Source organism: Paramisgurnus dabryanus, chromosome 6 (genome assembly GCF_030506205.2).
Source record: "Paramisgurnus dabryanus chromosome 6, PD_genome_1.1, whole genome shotgun sequence".
Classification (NCBI taxonomy): Eukaryota; Metazoa; Chordata; class Actinopteri; order Cypriniformes; family Cobitidae; genus Paramisgurnus; species Paramisgurnus dabryanus.
In genome coordinates, this window is record NC_133342.1 from 9,200,755 (window position 1) to 9,223,014 (window position 22,260).

At 40.8% G+C, this 22,260-nt stretch overlaps 1 protein-coding gene across 1 annotated transcript; it reads right to left on the reverse strand.

Annotated features, from left to right (window-relative positions):
- Nucleotides 1-335: 335 nt before the first annotated feature.
- LOC135744097 (tripartite motif-containing protein 16-like protein) lies at nt 336-22,151 on the reverse strand. Its single transcript, XM_065262068.2, has 5 exons — nt 21,485-22,151; nt 21,147-21,242; nt 3,165-3,398; nt 2,864-3,059; nt 336-2,193 (listed from the first exon to the last, which is right to left on the reverse strand). Exons 1-5 carry the CDS (start codon nt 22,073-22,075, stop codon nt 1,670-1,672), a joined length of 1,641 nt encoding a protein of 546 aa, XP_065118140.1. The 5' UTR covers nt 22,076-22,151; the 3' UTR covers nt 336-1,669.
- Nucleotides 22,152-22,260: the final 109 nt, after the last annotated feature.

Consider the following 22,260-nt stretch of genomic DNA (forward strand, 5'->3'; position numbering starts at 1 on the left):
AAACTCCACAGATTGGTACAGTTTGAAATTCATTATATTATTAAATAAAATAAATAAATAAAACTATTATTGGATGATCCGCAAACCAACCAAACCCCCCCCACCCCCGTGATGTCTGCCCCCCGTCCCGAATTTCAGTCAATCTCATCTGGTCACCCTAGTTTTGTCCGATTGATTTCGGTTGTCATCTTTAATGTTTTTATTGTACTGGGGCATTTTATTTAAGTGATCTGCAATTCGGACATTAATTAGTGATGGTCTTTAAACATATTGTTAGAAATGTTTAGTATCCACTGCTGAATATTTAGTATTATATAATTTGTATTATAAAACGGGCAGTTCTGGTTCTTTATTCTGATTGGTTGAAAAGCTTTCTAAGCCGTGATAAAATACACCGGTAAACCCACGGTTCAGACCGCATTACATAAGTATCACTGCGCCACTGTTGCTGCGTACTGATTTATGAAAATAAACATCACAGTCTTAAATCATATTTTTAATTTGTATACAATTGCACAATTATGGCGATATCCAGATACATGTCAATAAATATTGTTGAGTCATCTAATCAATAAAGAGAAAATGTTCGCTGAGGAGTTTATACCTCGAAGTCATATTTCTGCTATCCACTGGGTGGCGATCTTACCCAACTTAAACACTGACGCATTCACTCAACACTAAAAACAGTGTGTTTTGATCAGGCTCTGAATCTGATCTCTTACAAAAGTTATTCACAAAAATGGAATTATCTCAGCTTTTAGCTAAAAAATCTGAGAGGTGATAAGAGAACAAATGAAGGTAGGATGAAACGGTTTTTTGTTGTTGTTTGAAAGTGGATGGTCTGTTCTTTCATTTGATATTTTATGTTTATTTAAAGAAGATAATGTTTCTGCAAGGCATTAACTAAAACTGGGTGGCAACTTAAAAAAAAAACTTCAACTTCAAAATCACTTCAACAGTTGCACGATATAAATGTTAATGTATAAATTAGATGAATGTTGGTTTTTAAAATAACACCACAGTCTTAAATCATATTTTCATTGTGTCTTTGCTGGTTGGTTGGGAACTGCGCTCTATTGCAGCCACTCTTGATTCTGAGAAACTACTTTGTTTGGCAGAAGAGTAATATTTGTACTAATATAATTACAGCTTATTTGTGTTTTATTTTATAAAATCCCGCTAACGTAATGCATATGAAGTAACCGTTTTATAAAAGCAATAACCCCTGTGAAGCAGTGGGGTTACAGTGCATTTTATAACAGCTAAGGGGGTTTACAACGCCCCATAGCTGTTGTAAAATGCACTGGTAATCCACTGCTTCTTGGGGCTTATTGCTTTATTAAACTAATGTCAAACTAAATGTCAAAATTAAATGCTTGTCTTATTCCAAATATAGACCCAAATATTTTTGTGGGTTGTATAACATTTTAATCATAGTGGTTTGTACACATAAAAGAATACACGGCTGTAGATGAATAATATTAACTGAATAACTACTGTACAGCTACCTCTGTTTGACAAGACAAAATACAATTATTAAAATATAACATTACAATCAATTATTTGAAATTACTAATTAGTAAATGAAAGACTTATTATTTCTTTGTTGTTGATTCATCATGTTCAGACTTATAATATGACAAAATTATTTGTAGACTCTCTGTATCATCTATACAAGATCACACAGTTCCACTGATTCACAAACATTAAACCCAGGATAGAGAGGTTTAGTGAATGTGGTGTTGACTCTGTGGATGAGGGTCATTGTGTCAGAGACGCTGTAGAAGGACAGAGATCCTGAACTGTGATCCACATAAACTCCTATTCTAGAAGATCTGAAATCTTCAGGGAGTTCAGTCTCAATCTTATTGTGCCAGAATGAACAACTGGAGCCACAGCAGCGCAAACTCCAGGACTGATCATTATATCCAAACCAACACTCATCACCTCCCTTCCTCCTGATGCTCTTATATGACACTGATATTAACACCCAACCACTGTACTCAATCTCCCAGTAACAGCGTCCACTCAAACTCTCACTACACAACACCTGATAACAACTATCAAATCTGTCTGGATGATCAGGATACTGCTGCTCTGTGTCTGTGTCAGTGTTAGTAATCACTGTGTTCCCCTCAGACAGACGGAGAAGTTGATGTGCTGTGTTTGGATCTGCAGTGAAGTGATGATAATCTGATGAAGACAAATCAAAAACATCATTTATATTTAAAATTGTACATTTTACTAATTAAAATAAAATGTCAAGTCTTTTTTATTCTAGTTTTTTAGGACTGTCAATGTGTTAAGAAGTGAACAGAGATCATTTACAGTGTAGACAGAATCTAATCTGATATTTGTACACTTTAAAACAGTGGTTCTCAACTCCAGTCCTCGTGACCCGCTGCTCTGCACATTTTGGATGTCTCTCATATCTGACACACTCAGTTCAGTTCATTGAATCTGTCCTAACGAGCTGAGGATCTGAATCAGGTGTGTTAAATAAGGGAGACATGCACAATATGAAGAGCAGTGGGTCCCGAGGACTGGAGTTGAGAACCACTGCTTTAAAATATATATTTTTATAATTGAATTTAAGTGTGGATCAATTTTTGTTTATTGATAAACTTAATGGCTTATGAAATTTAAATATTAAATGAGAAACTTGATTTATGAACTGCTATTTGATCTCACAGTTATATTTCATTGTGGGCGAGCACAGTTATTTATTTTCTGTTTATTCTGCACATTCAGTTTGATTCATGAGTATCATTATAGAGGAGTTTAAAATGACTGAAATGAAGATTATCACTGTTCATGTCTTTATCAGCATCAGTGTGTTTGTTTGTTGTTTATTGAGACTCACATTTTAGGAACTGCTCCCTGGTCTCAGGTTCAGGTGCTTTACTTTTATCAAATATCTTCTCTATGTCTTCTCTACAGAAATCCTCCAGTTTCTCTCTCAGATGAGACACAGTTTTTCCTACATCAGAGAGGAGAGAGCTGACAGTGATGCTGAGTGAGTCTGTAGATCCAGGAGGAACAGAGAGAGACTGGAAACTCTACACAAACACAAACATAAACTCATGACACTGAAACATTTCATAGAAAATATCATCTGAGTAAAACATGCTCTTCACTTCCTAAAGATAACTGATCTCTGTTACCTGGAGGAAATGGATGTGATCATCTGTGTGTGAAAGCTGCCCCAGCTCATCGTCTCTCCTCCTCAGATCATCAATCTCCTGCTCCAGTCGCTTCAAGAGTCCTTCAGCTTCACTCACTGCAGTCTTTTCCTGATCTCTGATCAGCTGTGTCACCTCAGATCGTCTTCTCTCAATGGATTGGATCAGTTGAGTAAAGATCCTCTCAGTGTCGTCCACTGCTGTCTGTGCAGAGCACTGTTAGGACACACAGAGAGAGGAGCATTAGAATCAGCAGCATTCACTCAGCTCTTACTGGTACATCACACAGTCTGTTACACACAGTCATCCAGCACTGACTGATTGGATGAGAGTCCTAACTGAGTCTGAAACAGATCTGAGTCACAGGCCGACTCATAGCCTGTGGCAAAAATGAGGGGACACAACTAAAGGTATAGGCCAAAAGGTATTTTTCTTTATTATAAACAAAACTATGAACTTAAAACAAAAGAATGAAATGTGAAAATGTCATAATATAGGATGTATGTAAAGTGCATGGATGCATGAGTCTGTATGTGTAAACATGACTGAGTGAAAACTAAGTAAAACTACAAAAGAACAAACAAAACAGGATCATACCTGGATGAGCAGAGAGAGAGAGCAAAGTGGTTAGTGTGGCAGTTTAAATAAACTGAGCCCAGGTGGCTCCAATTACCAACAACCCTCTGCTGCCTGCAGGAAGAACCACGCCTGCAAGACAGGGGAGGGGCCGTGACACCCCCCTCCTTAAAATGAGGGTCCCACCCTCAGCCCAAAATTTGGCCCCCCAAAGAAACAAGTCCCGTCTCCTAGTGGTTTCCCTGTGTCCCCCAACTGAGTGTCCACTCCTCCAACTCAGCAGCCCTGGCACCTAGGGAGCAATTCAAGAGAAAGCAACAGACAGCAAGCAGGGGTCAACAGAGGGAAGAGATACAAACTAAGTTAAAGGAGCACGAGACAGGGCATCTGCAATGATATTATCCTTACCACTAATGTGTCTAATATCAAGGTTAAAGGGTTGTAAGAACAAAGCCCAACGCATCAAGCGCTGGTTGGGATTTTGCAGGGACTTTAGAAAAATTAGTGTGTTATGATCAGTAAACACAGTTAAAGGAGTCAAACCAGAACCAAGATAGACTTTGAAGTGCTGTAGAGCCCAAATGAGTCCTAACGCCTCCTTTTCAATTACAGAGTAGTTTTTCTGATACTTATTACATTTCCTGGAAAAGAAACTAACTGGACACTCAACATTGTCCTCATTTCCCTGGAAAAGCACAGCTCCAGCACCTATTTGGCTGGCATCTACCTGCAATTTGAACGGTTTCCCAAAATGTGGTGCTGCCAACACGGGTGCCGAACACAAAAGAATATTAACTGCAACAAATGCCTCTTGACACTGGGTGGACCAGATAAATTCATCCTTGGCCTTTAATAGATTGGTCAGTGGGGACACTACTACAGAAAAATTCTTACAAAAAGCATGGTAGTACCCCACCATTCCCAGGAAACGCATCAGTTCTTTCTTTGAAGAAGGCTGTGGAAACTGCTTCACAGCCTGAACCTTGGCTTCCACAGGACAAACAAACCCTGACCAACAACTTTGCCTAGGTTGGTGACAGTAGCTTTGGCAAACTCACACTTTGCCAAATTAACAGTTAACCTGGCACTCACCAGTCTTTCAAACAGGGCTTGAATTCTCTGGACATGGTCCTTCCAGGAGTCAGAGTAGACGACCACATCATCCAGATACACGGCACACCCTTCCAGACCAAAGACCACCTGATTCATCAGCCTCTGGAAAGTGGCTGGAGCATTTCGTAAGCCGAAAGGCATCACTGTGTAAGAGAACAATCCAGATGGAGTGATAAAGGCAGCAATCTCACAAGCCATTTTGGTAAGGGGTACTTGCCAATATCTCTTTAAAAGATCAAATTTGCTAACATACTTTGCTGCCCCAACTTGATCAATACAGTCCTCCATCCTAGGAAGAGGGTAAAAAGGTCTGCCTTAGTAACATTATTTACATTTCTATAATCAGTGCAGGGTCTAAAAGTGGAATCAGACTTTTTGACCAGAAGACAGGGTGAAGCCCAATTTGAACAACATGGCTCCGCAATACCATTGTCCAACATGTACTGCACCTCGGTTTCCAATTGCCATCTCTTCTCCTCAGATACACAATAGAATCTCTGTTTGATAGGCTTAGCATCTCCAATGTCTATGTCATGCTCAATTAAATGGGTTTGTGATGGAGTGTCAGAAAACAAAACGGGGTAGCTTCTAATAAGAGATAACAATTCCTCACGTTTCTCAGGATCTAAATGGTCTATCAAAACATCAGGGTTTTGAAAAGTCTGGGAGTTTTTCAACTGATCCTGTAAGACCGAAACCCTAACTACCTCCTCTTCTTCACCCTCCACAAAGCTAATGCCATAAGATGCAGTGACTGAAGCAGCAGTCAACGCTGACCTCACTGCTAGAGTGCCTTCCACTTTGCTCAGACGACGGGAATAAAAAATTGTAACAAATTCACATAGCACAATTTAGAGGACCAGGGGTTTCAATAAGATAGTTCAAACACTTTGCGCAACACTGTAAAAGGACCATAGTACTTTGCCTGAAAAGGTGAACTTACCAGAGGCAAAAAAGCAAGTACATGATCACCGGGACTAAACTCACGCAGCTCAGCCTGTCTGTCATATTTCTGTTTCATTTTCTTCTGAGCACATTCTAGTTTTTCTTTTGCAAGTTCACCAACCTCATCCTAAAACCATTTACATAGTCAATAAGGTTCCGAGGTGGTTCCTCAGGCAAACCACCATCCTGTAGTACCACTAATGGCCCACGAACCTTGTGACCAAACACCAAGTCATTAGGGCTGAACCCTGTGCTTTCCTGCACTACTTCACGAGCAGCTAGTAGCAGCCAGGGTAACCCCTCCTCCCAATCTGCAGACAGTTCTGTACAGTATGCACGAAGCAAGGACTTTAACATTTGATGAAAACGTTCCAAAGCTCCCTGGCTCTGGGCATGGAATGCAGTAGACTTCTTGTGTTTAACCTTAAGCTGTTTGAGAACCTGAGCAAATAAATGAGAGGTAAAGTTAGACCCCCGATCTGACTGAATGATTTTTGGAATCCCAAATGTTGAAATAAATTGAGTTAATGCTTTAACTACTGATTTTGAAGTTATGTTACGCAGGGGAAAAGGTGCTGGATATCTAGTTGCTTGACACATAACAGTTAACACTCTGGGGTCGATGGCGGCGCGGGCGCTGCAAACTTAGGGCTGTGACGATAACCGCGTCACCGCATCACCGCAGTAATGAGATGCCAACCGCGGTGCTGAGTTCATCATCGTCATCACCGCACTTTTTTATATTTTCTTTATTTTGCTGGTGAAAGTAACAGAAGTCATATGGTGTATGATATGAACTATACACAAAAGTCATTGTTAATCATAATTTACTGTCTTCCATCCTGTGTTCAATGGTTCTAGAGAAAAAACTGCTTTCCGCACAAGGGGGAGGGACGGTGCATTAAACATATATAGGGGTTTATTATGTGCGCATGTCTTATAATTGTTATTTAATTACTTAGTTTCAGTACTTAAATACACACAATAGCCTACTGTCACGGGCGCAATCTTCTTAAACATGAAGCCATTAATTTAAGCGCGTCATGCCCAGGTGCTCTGATATTTATTGCATGCCATGGAACTGTACCAACTCACTCACTGCGCGAATAACAAAATCTCAAGTGCAAGGAAATCTCACAGCCACGCGCATTACATTATTCAGGTGCAAGAAGGTCACCGGGCAGCACGAATTGCGTCTAAGCGCATATCTCCGCACAGCAAGTTTATTAAACACAGGATCACACGCATGTGCACACATTCACTGCTTTCATGATCAACACGTGAGGTAATGGCGGCGGCTGTAAACAAACATTGATTAGTTTATCACGCGTGTCCATTGTTGTGTTTCTACTATAATGATTACAAAAACACAAATAAGAGTCCAGACAACGATAGGCAGTTGTTCTTTTGAGCATAAACATTTTTCTCTCAAAAATACAAACATGTATATTCATGTTGATTATATGATATTGTAGCCCAGTTTGTGATGAACACAGTGTTATGAGACTTTTGCCATTATTATGTTTTTAAGCAACTGAAAAAAACACAAATGTCAGTGCATGTCAAAACTTCCCCAGGGCCCTAAAAACCCCTTAGACCCCAGAGGGTTAACAAGTAGCTATGGCCCAACTTGGACCGTGGTAAAGGCCCAACACAATCAATAATAAGATGCTCAAAAGGTTGCCCTATGGCTGGTATTGGATATAAATGTGCTGGTTTTACAGCCTGGTTTGGCTTGCTTGTGCACTGACACATATAACAAGTTCTTATAAACTGAGCTACATCCCGCTTCAAACGTGGCCAGAAAAAATAACGGAGTATGCGATCATAAGTTTTACGAACACCCATATGACCTGCCACGTCACCATGTAAAGTTTGCAAAACTTTATTTCGCAAAGTAGTAGGTACAACTATTTGAAAAACTGGTTCTCCTAGACCCTGATCACAGTATGGAACCCATTTTCTGACAAACAGCCCATCCAAAATAAAATAACACTGAGCACTATTCCTCACCATTAAATCAGGAACCACTTTATCAAACAGGTCGGCCAAAGTAATATCTGCCTTTTGCTCAGCTATGAATCTCTAGAACGAGTCAATTGTTCCATCTGGAGTTTAACTGGCAACTCAAGACTTTCTGGCTTACTCTCAACCTCCTTACGAGAGGCAGAGCGGGTAACAACACAAACTGGAAATACATCAGGAGATGCACTGCTGCAATCTGGATCTTCTTAAAGATGTTTGGTTTATCAACTGCCCACACCTTACTACCTGCCAAATCATTCCCCAAAATCATGTGGATGCCCTCTACTGGCAACTGGGGTCTAACCCCTACAATTACATCACCCTCTACCAGACCACATTTTAGGGTTATTTTATGTAAAGGAGAAGAGAATGGAGTTAAACCCATGCCACATACCATTAAACAACTGCCAGTATCAGATTCCTTAGAGAATGGCAAAACAGATTCTAGAATAAAAGAATCTAAAGCCCCCGTGTCTCTTAAGATTTTAACTGGAACATTTTGGCTGCCATCTACCAGGGACACTACACCATCTGAAATAAAGGCAGAAAAATCACCATGAGAAGACGAGAACCAAACTCAACTAGTGGCTGAAAAAGCTCACATTGATAGTCAGAAGCTGTAACCAGAGCTGCAATCACTGCAGGTTTAACTTGTCCTTACTGCTTTGATTTAAGTAGAGGGCAATCTTTCTTCCAGTGTCCTTCAACTAAACAGTACCGACAAATATCATTTACTGGAGGTTTAAATCCCCCATAACCAACCTTCTGCTGATGCCTTTGGAAAGAAGCTCCATAAAAAGAGGACCTACTATTCCTAAGAATAAAATTATTTTTATGGTACATAGCACTATTTGATTCAAAATAGCTTTTATGTGTTAGCCTGTACTCATCTGCAAGAACTGCTGCATCACTTGGAGACTTAACTTTACGTTCATTAATATATGTAGCAACCTGGTCCGACACAGAATCTTTAAACTGTTCCAACACAATTAAGTTAGCTAGATCCTCAAAAGTGCTAACTTCAGAAGCTGTATACCAGCGATTAAATGCAGAAATTAAATCACGAACAAACTCAGAATAGGCTTGTGAATCCAACTTTTTCCTATAACCAAAATGTTGACGATATGCCTCCGGCAGAAGCTCGTAGACTTTCAGAACTACTGATTTAACTTTAGCATAAACTTTACTTTCAGCCACACTTAGTGCTAAAAAAGCCTCACATGCTTTACCTGTAAGTACACATTGCAACAACATAATCCTGTCCAAATCTGACCAAGCTCTAGCTTCTCCAATACGCTCAAATAAAATAAAGTATGTATCTGGATCTGACTTATCAAATGTAGGCAACAAGCGAAGATTCTGTGAAACATCAAACTGTGGTACTGCTGGTCTATTAGCATTATGCAATCGCACTAACTCCAGCTGCAGTAGCAACAGCTCTCTCTGCTGCCCAAAAGTTAATGAAGGGCTGCCCTGAAAACTTGCACCCTCACCACTAGCAGACTGATCAAAATGAACACCTACTTCCTTAAGACCTTGCTTTAATGCAACTTTAACAGTGTCTTTTAGTTTTTTATCAACAATTTCAATGTGATAATATTCAGCTCTCTCAATTAACTGCTTCTGGGTACACAAATCTAAGGCTAACTCTGAAGGAGCCTGAACAAAACAACTCAGAAAGGAAGACATTTTCCTCAATCAATACAACTCATTACAAACGCCCAAAAACAAAACACAACTCACCTGTTGCCAGTCTGGGTCTAAGGACAAGAGCCACTCCCCACTATCCTCCAAAAACAACTAACTAACTGACCCTAGTCTTCGTGCAGTCACATGTGCTGGGGTTTTATGCACACAAAACCAGTGGAGTGGAAAAGACAACCAGAAACTGGCATCCCCCCACTTCCACAGAGGTGCTCCCGAGCTGATGTAGGGGAATAAGGGAAAGGGAAGCTCTACCCACGTTCACTGCCACCTAAAAAAAAAAACACCACAAGCCTCCTATTGACACTCGTTGATAAACCTCAACAGGAGAGGACTCCTACCTAGACTTCACGAGATCACACTTAAAAATAAGTTGGATAGATTAATTTAGTAAACGTATTTGGCGTGCTGTCCGGGGAGAAGACTCTGAGCTCAGAAATGGGCCCGAACGCAGAGTTACTCGCTGCGATCAGATAAGTAAGCCCCCCCTCAATAATCAAAAATGACCTAGAATTGGTTTAGCTGATAAGGGTTTGGTGCGCTTTTTTGATGTGGAAACAGTTAGATCTAATGTAGCTTTTAAAAGCTTCAGATGACCAACGGCCGAGAGCTTGGATCTGTTGCTGGGAGAGTCCTTTTTGAGCAGCTGTGGTTGCGGCGCTTATGCGAAAGGAGTGTCCTGAAAAGTGTTCAGCTGGGATGCCTGATTGTGTCAGGGCTAATTTTAAATGTTTTTAAAACCAAAAATGTGAGACTGGTTGGTTTGCATCATTTATAAAAAGTGGGTCGGAAGGGTCTTTACTGGTTGATTTTCTGAACTTAAGGTAGGATTGGAGGGTTTGGTAAGGTTGGATAGGTGAATGGAGGTTGAAAATATAAATAAAATGGCCTTTTTTGTATTGGTCTGTCTTACTCTGTTTGATAAAGTAGAAGATAGTTTCGTCATCTACTTAGGATAAGTCTGAAACTGTGGGATGAATTTTTGGGTTAAAGTTTGAGGTAGTGGTAAGTTCAGAGGATCTAAGAAACCCGAAAAAAGCCAAAGTAAACATTGCGTCCAATGTGCGAGCTGTGTTAATAGAATGGTAGCCTAGGCAGAGGGTACATTTGGTGAGTAATTCTAGTATTAGGGGTTGTCTAGCATCTGGGCGGGTGGGATGGGTCTTTTGGATTCCTTTAATGAGCAATGATGTCTGTGAATTTGTTAAAGCTGGGGAGGGAGAGCGGCAAATTAATTTGTGAAAAAATTGGATTCCACTTAAATAGCCTTTAATGGAACCTGCTTGGAGGTTTTTGGCTGTGTTGAGGTAGCAGACGAAGGATGTAATTGTGAGCAGAGAAAAATCTGGGAAGGGTAGGTTATAATTTAAAGGGAAGGTTTTGAAACATCTACAAGCTATTAAATATGATTGGAGAGTTCTGGGGGAAAAGGCTTGGAAAATTGAATCGAGAGAAGCGTTGAGCAATGGTCTCAAGGAGTGGTTTACAGGAAGATTAATTCTGAATAGTGAGGTAGTAGCGTTGGGTTGGGGTCCGCTTCTGGAGCCAGCTGTCTGAATTTCTGGAAGTCAAAACGTGAGAGGGAGTCAGCGATTAGATTTTTTTTATCCTGGTACATGTTTAGCTGTTATAATGAATTGGTAGCAAGCTGCGATCCAAATAAGACGTCTTAATAGTGGCATTATTGTGGGTGCGTGAGAGCGGGTTTTAATAATACAATGCACGGTTTCTTCGTTGTCGCAGTAAACGACAATGTTATTTGTGGACCATTCTTTAACCCATAGAAATGCTGCTGCAACAAGAGGATAGAGTTCGAACAATGCTGAAGAGGCTGAGAAATGGGTTTTGTCTAGAAGCTGCGGTGGCCAGGTGGGTGCGAACCAACGACCTTGGTAAAAAAAAAAAACAAAGCCAATAGAGGGGGCAACGTCGGTGTAGAGTTGGATATCGGATGGAAGGGAAACTAAAGTTTTGTAAAAGAAAGATAATCCGTTCCATTGTTTAAGGAAGGTTATCCATAATTTTAGCTCCTCACGGCATTGATTAGTTAGAGATATTTGGTCTTCTAACCTGGCAACGGAGGAGGCGAGGGAGAGCAGATGTGAGATGAAAGGGCGGCCTTGCGGGATTATGCACATTGCGAAGTTTAGATGGCCGAGCAGCGAAAGAAGTTCTCGCTTAGAGCAATTTGGGCTGTCTAAATGTGTGGATGAGACCAGAATTATTTGGTCGATTTTCTCTTTGGGTAAGGAAGCCTGGAATTTTATGGTGTCCAGATTGATGCCTAGGAATTCGATGGACGTGTCTGGGACGCTGGTTTTTTCCTGGGCGATTGGAACACCTAGCTTGGAAAAAACTTTTTGGACTGTAATGAGATGCGCTGCTGGGATGGCATCGGGAGGCGAAATGATTAAGAAATCATCAAGCAGGTGAATAAGGTAAAGAATTGCATAATTGTTGGAGAGAATCCAGCAAATTGCTTCTGATAGCATGTCGAAAATCTTGGGGCTGCTTTTGCATCTGAAGGTTAAACGGACAGCGAAGTAATATTTTTCGTGTCATCGGACACAGAATAGATGCACCTATCTGGGTGGATGGGCATGACTTTGAAAGCCGAAGTAATGTCGACTTTGGCGAGCCATGCGCCACGGCCGGCGTTTTTTATTAATGAAATTGCTTGGTCAATGTTGTGGTAGTGAAGAGAAAATTCATCTAGCGGGATGAGGCTGTTTATGCTTGGATATGGGGAATTATGCGGGGCAGAGAGGTCGATTATTAAGCGTTTTTTACCGGAAAATTTTCTTGTAGCCACTCCAATAGGGCTGATGTGAAAGTGTTCGAAGGGGGGGTATCGAAAGGTCCGATCATGAAGCCTGAAACAACTTCTTTATTAATTAAGTTGTCTACTGTGTCTGGTTCTATGAGAGTGGATTGGAGATTATCACAAATCATATTTTGTGAGGGGATGCTTTCGAGACCTGGTTCGAAACTGTGCTCGAGGCCAGACAGCAAATATTTAGTAAATTCAGGATCTGGGTGCTGAGACAATTCTAATGACAAACGTAAAATATTCACAGGAGTCGACAAGTAATTATTTGAATTTTTATTGTTACTTTTCTTTACAGGGCATATGGTGCGGGCATGAGCGCCACCTCAGTAATTGCAAATATGAAGAAATCGGCAGCGTTGTCTTGAGAAGCCACCTGTATTAAAGTGGTTGCAGACCTGATGATTTTTGGAAAAGGCTGAGGCTGTTCCGGAGGAGTTGAAGTTTGCGGTGGCTGGTCGTGGATTGTAGCTGGTTGCTCTATCTGGTTTAGGAACTGAAATTGGTGGAATGAATGGATTTACCTGTGGGCATGATGTGGTGGAATGGGCGAGTGACCTACAGACTGCGCAAGAGATATTTCGAATGCCCAAGAAAATTCTGTTATGGGGATCTGTGTCTAGTTCTCCCCAATATGAGCATTGGTTCCACTGAGTTAATCAGGCGGCGCATTTAGCTGCGAACAGCTTGTGATAAGTGTAAAAATGCGATTCCCCATAGGATATTTTAATATTGAAAATGAGTAGACTATTCCTTTAAACAAAAAATTGGCAATCTGAATTTAATAAAACTACTATCCCAAATTAATTGCAAAACAATAATCAAATAAGCCAAACTATTGCCAAAATACAAATAAACAAATACCAATAATAAACCAAAGACAAACTAAAAACTTTAATCCTACTATAAAAAAATGTTAACCTAAATATACTAAAGTACAATTAACTTTAACTCAGGCAATGGACGAGCCCCCACTTGTCACAGGCCGACTCATAGCCTGTGGCAAAAATGAGGGGACACAACTACAGGTATAGGCCAAAAGGTATTTTCTTTATTATAAACAAAACTATGAACTTAAAGAGCACCTATTAAGCTAATAATTAGCACGTTAGCACATTATTGTAATATCCCATAGTACATACATGTTGTTAAAACTTGAACTAATGCATTATGAGTCTTATAAATTGCTTACATACCTCACCGATTTTTATCTGTCTGTGAAACGCTCGGATTTAGTTCCTGTCTCCACCTCCCAAAATGTCTAGTGTACTCGGATTGGTTAGATGACCTACTCAACTGTTATTGGTCAACTGCGTGTGTTTGAAAGGTTACGCCCCTGACTACGCGTGGGTTTTCCGGTTCTGACTAAGATTCACACAGGCATGAACATAAACAAGCAGTTATATTTCTCTATAAACGATGGTGTCTGTACTGCCTTACCACTTCAAGCTCGATCCAGAGAGTTTAGACGGCCGTTACGATATAAACTATGTCCGTCAATGGACGCAATTGGATTTAACTTTTTTTAGGTGTCTTTAGCTCTGCCAGAATGATGGGAAGGAAGACGAAAATGTGTTGCAAAGACATCCAAAAGGTAATTATAATGTACTGCATTGCTGTGCAAACTATATGGAAACACCAAATGTAGCACATAGAAAGTATTTGTTGAAATGATTATAAAACGATTTAATTTGTTATTTTATTTGTTAACATTATTTTACTATAGTCAACTTTATTATAAAAGTATGTAATGGTCACAGGGTGACTTTTATAGTGCGTAACCGAAAATGGCGAAACTTGGTTCTGCCCGAAGATGGTTTCCGCCCAGGCCACATTTGAAGAACACCAGTACTTACTGGTTTCCAGGGCAACACAATCGGGACCTTACGAGCCACAGGTGTAACGAATTAAACAAGCAAATGGTGATTGGAAGCTGTGTGAGGATGAGACGTATAAAAAGCTCTGCAGAAACACGAGTAGGGAAGCGATTGACTCGGGGAAAGCTCCTTTTCCGCCAAGGGCGGACTGAAAACACGCACCTTTTGAAGAGCACGAAGGCTCTGTTGATCCGGGTAGCGCTGGGAAGCGAGCGGAAAGAGGACAGAGCCGCAGGAGGTGAAAGAAAGGCATGCCGTGGATTGTTTAAAGGAGCACCCCGAAGAAGAGTTCGTTTTTTTGTTGTTGTTGTGCTGTTATCCTCTCAGACTGAAGCTGGCGTGGCTGTGTGGGACGAAGGAAATCATAGTCGCTGTGATCTGAAACAGAACAGAGAGAGGATCGGAGTTAACGTGAGTGCTTATCTATCTGGAGAAACTGAAAGCTATTGACATCCTTGTGTAAACACTGCTATAGGAGTGCAACGCCTAATCGTGTGAAGTTGGAAATACTGGCCTGTGTGTTGAAGGGGAAAGCAACGGAGCAGATTCCACGGTGGCTGTGAGTACAACAATTGTGATTTTGGGACGCTGTATGTTAACCCGTTGTGTGGCAGTCCACTCTAGAGAAGGGAGGACGGCCCTACCACGGAACAGTGTGGTGGGAGAGCCAGAAGAGGACAAGTTTGGGCTGCTATAGCTTCATGAACGTAGACTGGGCCGTGCTAACTACGCCAATCGAATTCCGGTGAAGGAGGAGAAGACGGGGTCTCTAAGTGTTCACTTGAGTGCGGTGGGTGAGTCTGTATTGTTGTGGAAAATTCACTTGGAAGTGGTGCAGTGTCTTTGCTGTGTGTGTATCGTCAGCTAAACCCCCGCCTTCATCCCCTTTGTCGTGGAAGAACGAAAAGGCTGCCGGTACCAGCCGTTATATGGCTCGACATATGCTGTGGGCGAGCCTCTGATGAGAGCATTACCATGGTGAGGGAGACCGGCAGCATGAATAACGGATCTTCTGTGTCCCAGTCAGCAGCCTGTGGAGAGAGAGAAAGAGCACGAGGAAAACTTTACCTGCACCGTACTTACTGTACGTCGTCCCAAGCCGAAGAGGTGAGAGAAACCAGCAGTTATAAATAACTGATCTTCTGTGTCCCAGTCACCAGCCTGTGGAAAGAGAGAAAGGAAAACTTTACCTGCACCGTACTTACTGTACGTCGTCCAAAGCCGAAGAGGTGAGAGAAACCAGCAGTTGTAAATAACTGATCTTCTGTGTCCCAGTCAGCAGCCTGTGGAGAGAGAGAACCCTGAACGCTACCAGGGAAATGACTGCCCGTAAAAGAGAAAAAAAGAGCGAACCTGAAGAGGCCGTTATTTTAAGTTCCCCCTTTTTCCCTCCCCTATTTATCTTTTAAATAATTTAAATAAAGTGTATTTTAAATTTTATTCTTACCTTGTGTGTCTGGTCATTGGGGTGACTTTGGGAACCTCCTCGAGGTGGAACCTAGGAAAGGGCCGTGACCCTTTAGCTATCTCGGGTCCGCCCCGACCTGTGACATAATGCTTACATACTATATTACTGTGCAACTATATGGAAACCCCGAATGTAGCACATGAAGTATTCATTGAAATGAATGTTATTTCTACATTATTTTACTATAGTAAACTTTATTACAAAAGAATGCTTACTTATAAGTGCTGTGTTATTACTTATTAGGTTTTTAGGAGAATGCAACAGGTTCCAGGGCCTCTTACCTGCCTGATTCATCATCCAGGTTTTGCACAAATTGTCTAAGGGTGTTTTCACACCTAGTTCGTTTGAGCCCTCCAAATGCTCTCAGAGCAGTTCAGGGTGTATATGTGAACAAACCAAGTGATCTCAGACCCCCCTAAAAGGACCCAAAAGCGAAACAAACTCAGACCACGTCTGGAGGTGGTCTGAGTACGGTTCGCTTTTGGGTTCTTTTGTGGATCGATTTCTTTTTGATATGTGAAATCAATGAGGTCCCAGTCCGTTTCGCATGTGGTTTTGACATTGTATAAAAATAAACTGCTGCACAGAAAGCTGGGGTCTGAGTTCTTATGAAGTTGTGATTTGAACAAGAAAGGGTCTGAGATCACTTCAGTTCTGAAGATGACCAAAAAAAGAACTGGGTCCTCTTTTGAGTCCACTATATTGTGAACACCAAAAGGACTGAGGTCACATTCGGCTAGTTCCTTTTCTGGATCACTTTAAGTTAGGGCTGGGCGATATGGCAAAAATGTGATCTCGAAATAAAAATTCCATATTGACCGATAACGATATACGATTTCGATATAAGATATGCTTCCAGCTTTAAAAGTGTATGCCAACAATGACTGAAGCTACAAAAAAAGAGGGTTCATTTAATAAATGTTTTGTAGACAGCCAAACCACTTCCATATAACAGAATTTGTGCTACCTTTTTTGTCCACAATTTCATCATCTTTGGATAATTATGTATTACACATAGGCCGATGTATTTTGGCTGTCACTACAACAATGCTAGTGACAAGCAACCAAATCTTTAATTTTTCCACTTAATCATAAGACTATATTCATCTTGTTTTACTATTCAGGCATCTGTATTAAATGTAAATATAAGTTATGAAATTGTCTGTCAACATGATTTAACAATAGCAATAAATACAAATAATACACTGCACAGTCCTCACTTTATGAATTAAATGTGTGCAAAATGTATTCAGTTAATACTAATAGTAGTGAGGAGTTTTCATTTATTGTTTGTAATGAACATTTCTGACACAGAAAGCAGCAGGCTACTGTAACTTTAAGACCCAAGGCAGCTTTAAAGACTGCACTGTTTCAATATACTGATAAACATACAGCTGTTTATATTCACTTAAACTAAAAAAGAAAACATTGTTTAGTGATCACACATGTGTTTACTGCTCTCGTGAGCCCTCGTATCAGAGGAGGAACATAGCTATATGAGATATACACGCTGGTAAACAGAGGTCAAGCGCGTCGCGTTGTGGAAACACATAGTCACACACTCGCATGCACACCAAAGCAATGTTTTTAATTGTTTCCAATGGAAGCTCGGCGTTCTTCGAAATAAGCCAGCAGCTAGCGGTTTTCTTCCGCGATTAAAGCCGCCGCACGGTGGTTTTTCCGCGTTCAGGGCTGAGCGCCGAGAGTTGAAAAATATTCAACTTCGAGTCAAAATCTCCGCTCGTCAAAGTCAGTTCTCACACGGCCGTCCAATCACAGTGTATGAGGGGCGGGACATTACCAAAGCAACCAACCGGCTCACAGCTGAAGTATCACAGCTACCAAACCACTCGGCTGAAGAAAGCTGGCACTCAGCTGAAAAACAGCTGGCATTCGGCACTGTCCAGGCGTTTTCAGCCTCGTTTAAAAGTTTTGGTGTGCACAACCCCTACAGTATATTCACTGCAGAGGTGGATCGGCTACTTTATTTTATTTTTTCTAAATTTGTAAATGTCCTGTACTTTCAAAGCGGTGCAGACATGGGTGCGTGCAAGATGGACGCGAGAAGAAAGTACTGTACCTTTTCTGTCTGCTATGATCCAGGCTTTAATGCAACCTGCTTGTGCTTTAATAAGGCGCTTGTCGTTGTTTGCGATCCATGACAAGAAACGGACGTAAGTCCAACATTACACAAAAGTACTGATCAATCCATATCGCGGAAAAATGTCCGGAGCTTATCATCATTATCGATTTAAATTTCATCGTGATTCGATGTGATATCGTTTATCGGCACAGCCCTACTTTAAGTGAACTGGGTTTGGTTCTTTTAAAATGAACTATATGTGAAAACACCTAAATCCCTACACACAGAACATTTATTGTACCAAATTTGGGCCTTTGAGGCGCAGGACACTAGAGTAAGTGTTTATAAGTTTAATTACATTTTTAAACTAATAACACTAAAGTAGCATTATAGTAACAAAGTGCCCAAAGTAACAAAAGATGTAACTTTAAAGAAAATATAGTAGTCAGTCCAAAGTTTTTTCTTTATTACAAATATATTAAAATGTTAAACAATATACAAATAAACAAACTTTAGTAACCATATTGTGCTCTTCTTTGAAAAAATGTTTAATTCACTTGTTTCAGCCATCTATACAGATAAATGGCAGATCAAGGTTTTTTCAGCTGGTGCTATCTGAGATGGCACTATAAGGTTGTCATCCTGCCGTGTGTTGTTTTCCAGATACGCTTGGAGCTTTCTGATCAGTATGTTAACCCCTACACTGAAGATGGCATGCAATCACATCCTCCTTTGAAGGTCTCTCAAACTGTGATGCCAGGTCCATTGGAATCGGGGTTTCCTTCAGCTTATCTTCAAATACCTCATCAAACACAAGCCTGATCACATCAACCACATAACTGTAGAAATATTGCAGTCAATAAGTCTTTTGTTTTGATCATTTATTTCCCTGCTTCATACATTAAGTTTTTATTTATGAATATATTTGAAATAAAAACATTACTGCTTACAGTATGTCGCTTGTGTTTTTTGGGAACATAACCCTGTACTTTCCCTCTCCTGCTTTTGTTATGGGTTGGTGACTGTAATGGATGGCTGCAAGGTACAACCTGTAAAAATATAAACAAGCAACACATTTATTGTAAAAGTAAATACTACTTTAACACAGTTACTAAAATACTTAAATATTCATTGAAACGTTCATTTATTACACATAACATGCCCCAACATACGCAACACACATTACGTGTTTACCTCGTCTCAAAATCTAAGAAAGCTTCAAGTAAATACAACAGTAAAATACATTCATCTGTAATGTTACTTACAGTTTCTTGAGTTTGATCATGAGAACAAACTTTACCAGTAACAGTTTAGCTGGTAACTTAGCAAGTTTGTAAACATGTCTAAATCAACATCAATAAAAAAAATGATAGTCTGCATAATTCAACATACACGTGGGTAAATATGGTACGTTGTTTATGAAATAAAATATTACAACACAAAACAATAAGCTTGCAAGCTCGCTCTACAAGCACACGTTAAGCTCCGGTAACGTAAAAGATAAATAATAAACATGTATACTTACAGCCTGTGATCCAGAAGTGCACGGTAATCCAACTATCAGGAGGAGACGTCGCGCAAATCCGGCTTCGGTTCATGAAGCAGTCATTGTGAAAACTCTGTGAACTTACAAACAACTTCTGACTGGATTTTGCCGGAACCGTATTAATCATTATTCCTCTGTGGAAGTCCATAAAGTGCTATTTTGCCCTCGCATACAAAGAGACACCGTCTACTTGAGAGATTTAATCGCTTAAACGATGAAACGAGTTTACAAACACACTCGAAACAGATGGACTCCCAACTAGAGGTCTTCTCGGGTCCGAAGAAATGTACCTGACCCGAAATGACCCGAATCACTTCATACCCGAACCTAGGGCTGTGCAAAAAAAATCGACTGCGATTATCATGCGCGTGTCATCAGTAAAGCCGGTTCCGTGATTAGTATTAAATCGCCATCAGCTGCTTTCAGATGGAGCGGCATTTATTAAACAGACCCGTAGTTCACCGAGAAGCTAGGCAAAATCGGGTTCATAATCGAGGAAAATCGATTCCGATTTTCTATGCGATTTTGCCTAGCTTCTTGGTGAACTACGGGTCTGTGTAATAAATGCTGCTCCATCTGAAAGCAGCTGATGGCGATTTACTTCTAATCACGGAACCGGCTTTACTGATGACACGCGCATGATAATTGCAGTCGATTTTTTGCACAGCCCTACCCGAACCCGACGTGCATAAATAAAAAAGAAAGACCCGACCCGAGACAAACCTGAGAAAATTAGACCCGAGTCCGACCCGAACTAGTGAATTTTTTTTTTAACCCGACTGGAACCGAATGTAAAACGGCACTGACATGTGTGCATTCTGCAGACCCATGCGCAGCAGTCAGACAGAAAGAAACTCCGGTGGCCTTGCAACCAATTTGGCGAGCTGCTTCATTCGTTTTACTTTGTTATCTGACGACGACACCAACGTAACCGCTAAAATGTACATTTATAATTGACTGACATGTTTGTCTCAACGAAAATGAACCTTCCGACAACGACACAATGTCGCAAGTGCTCTTGGCAAACAGATGAGAGGTTTGAAAAGGACATTGACGCACACAGGCGAGAGAGTTCGGGTCTTCTCGGGTCCGTTCAGAAAAAACACATTCATTTTTAAATTACCTCGGGTCGGACCTCGGGTTTTCGGATCTAAGTGGACCCGTGAAGACCTCTACTCCCAACCTCCGCCATTTCAGCTCTCTTCTGACTCTGCGCTCTCCACCCCCGTCTTTGAGGGCGTACTCAAGCAAAGCAGAGAGGGCTGAACTATGATAATGTTGGTCTTGTCTATGTCCCCAATCCCAGGAAGTGAACTGTTGCCTACAATCCAAGTGTTTTTTGTAGTCCTAGAACGTTAGAGACGATAACTTGCGTCATTGTTTTCTTTGAGGTATATACTTTTTGAATATCGTTAGCATGTACTTATACACAGCTACACACAAAAGGATGATTAAAAACATGCATCTCATAACAGGTGCTCTTTAAAACAAAAGAATGAAATGTGAAAATGTCATAATATAGGATGTATGTAAAGTGCATGGATGCATGTGTCTGTATGTGTAAACATGACTGAGTGAAAACTAAGTAAAACTACAAAAGAACAAACAAAACAGGATCATACCTGGAGGAGCAGAGAGAGAGAGAGCAAAGTGGTTAGTGTGGCAGTTTAAATACACTGAACCCAGGTGGCTCCAATTACCAACAACCCTCTGCTGCCTGTAGGAAGAACCACGCATGCAAGACAGGGGAGGGGCCGTGACAAACAGCAGACAGCAGTTGTTCATTTGATCAAAACTCACCTTATGAGTCTCCATAGCATCTCTCAGCTCCTGAAGCTTCTTTTGGCTTTCCTGGATTCTCTGCTGGTATTTTCTCTTCATCTCCTTCACTTCTTTCTGTTGGATGTGGAATTGTAATTAAACAGATAAAATGTACATTACAGTGATTTTTTTATAAGTTAAACTCTGCAAATCCGGCCCGGGCGATACAGTAGGTCCAAAATGACATCTTCACAATGTCCTTAACTTTATAAATCAAAGGAATGTGATGTATGTGTTACATTAAGATATAAAGATCTTTAGTTATGTAACTTTGGTGTCATAATAATGAAACATTTATCACAGATCACATCTCTTACCTGTTTCTCAGTCCTCTCTGCTGCAGCTGATACAGTCTTATGTTCATTGTGTTCATCCACCATACACAGATAACATATACAGAGCTGATCAGTTTTACAGTAAATCTCTAAAAGTTTCTCATGTTGAGGGCAGATCATCTGCTGAAGTCGTCCAGTGGCGTCTATCACTTTGTGTCTCTTTCCTGACTGAAGTTCTTCATGACGTTCAAAGTGCGTTTGACAGTAAGAGTTCAGACACATCAGACAGGACTTTACAGCTTTGTGTTTTCTCTCAGTACAGACGTCACACTTCACATCTCCAGCTTCAGCATAACTGTGATCAGGACGATCAGCTTGTAGTTTTTTCTTCTTCAGCATCTCCACCACTTCAGCCAGCATGGTGTTTTTATTTAAATCAGGTCTTGTATTGAAGGTCTGTCTGCACTGAGGGCAGCTGTAGTTTCTCTTCTGGTCATCTTGATCCCAGTAGTCTGTAATACAGCTCATACAGTAACTGTGTCCACAGGGAATGGTCACTGGATCCTTCAGTAAATCCAGACAGATTGAACAGATGAACTGATCCTGAATCACTGAAATACTCGCTTCTGCCATTTCACTGTATGTTCCCACAAAGAGGAAGACGAAACCCACAACAGCCCATCCGTTTCAGTTTCCCTGAACTCAAAGAATTTCCTGGTTGTGTTTATGAAACGTGTTCAAAGTCGGAGCCTGCAGCTACAGACCCCCACCCAGAGACCCGCATTCTCAGACCCCTCGTTTTTCGAGACAGCGCCCCC

What these genes read in the sequence shown, in the direction of transcription:
- LOC135744097 (XM_065262068.2), bottom strand. Translation starts at nt 22,075, where the DNA reads ATGGCAGAAGCGAGTATTTCAGTGATTCAGGATCAGTTCATCTGTTCA. An exon ending in CAGAGAGGACTGAGAAACAG is followed by an intron (nt 21,243 to 21,484) that starts GTAAGAGATGTG and finishes CACATCCAACAG; the next exon opens with AAAGAAGTGAAGGAGATGAA. An exon ending in ATCACATCCATTTCCTCCAG is followed by an intron (nt 3,060 to 3,164) that starts GTAACAGAGATC and finishes GTGTTTGTGTAG; the next exon opens with AGTTTCCAGTCTCTCTCTGT.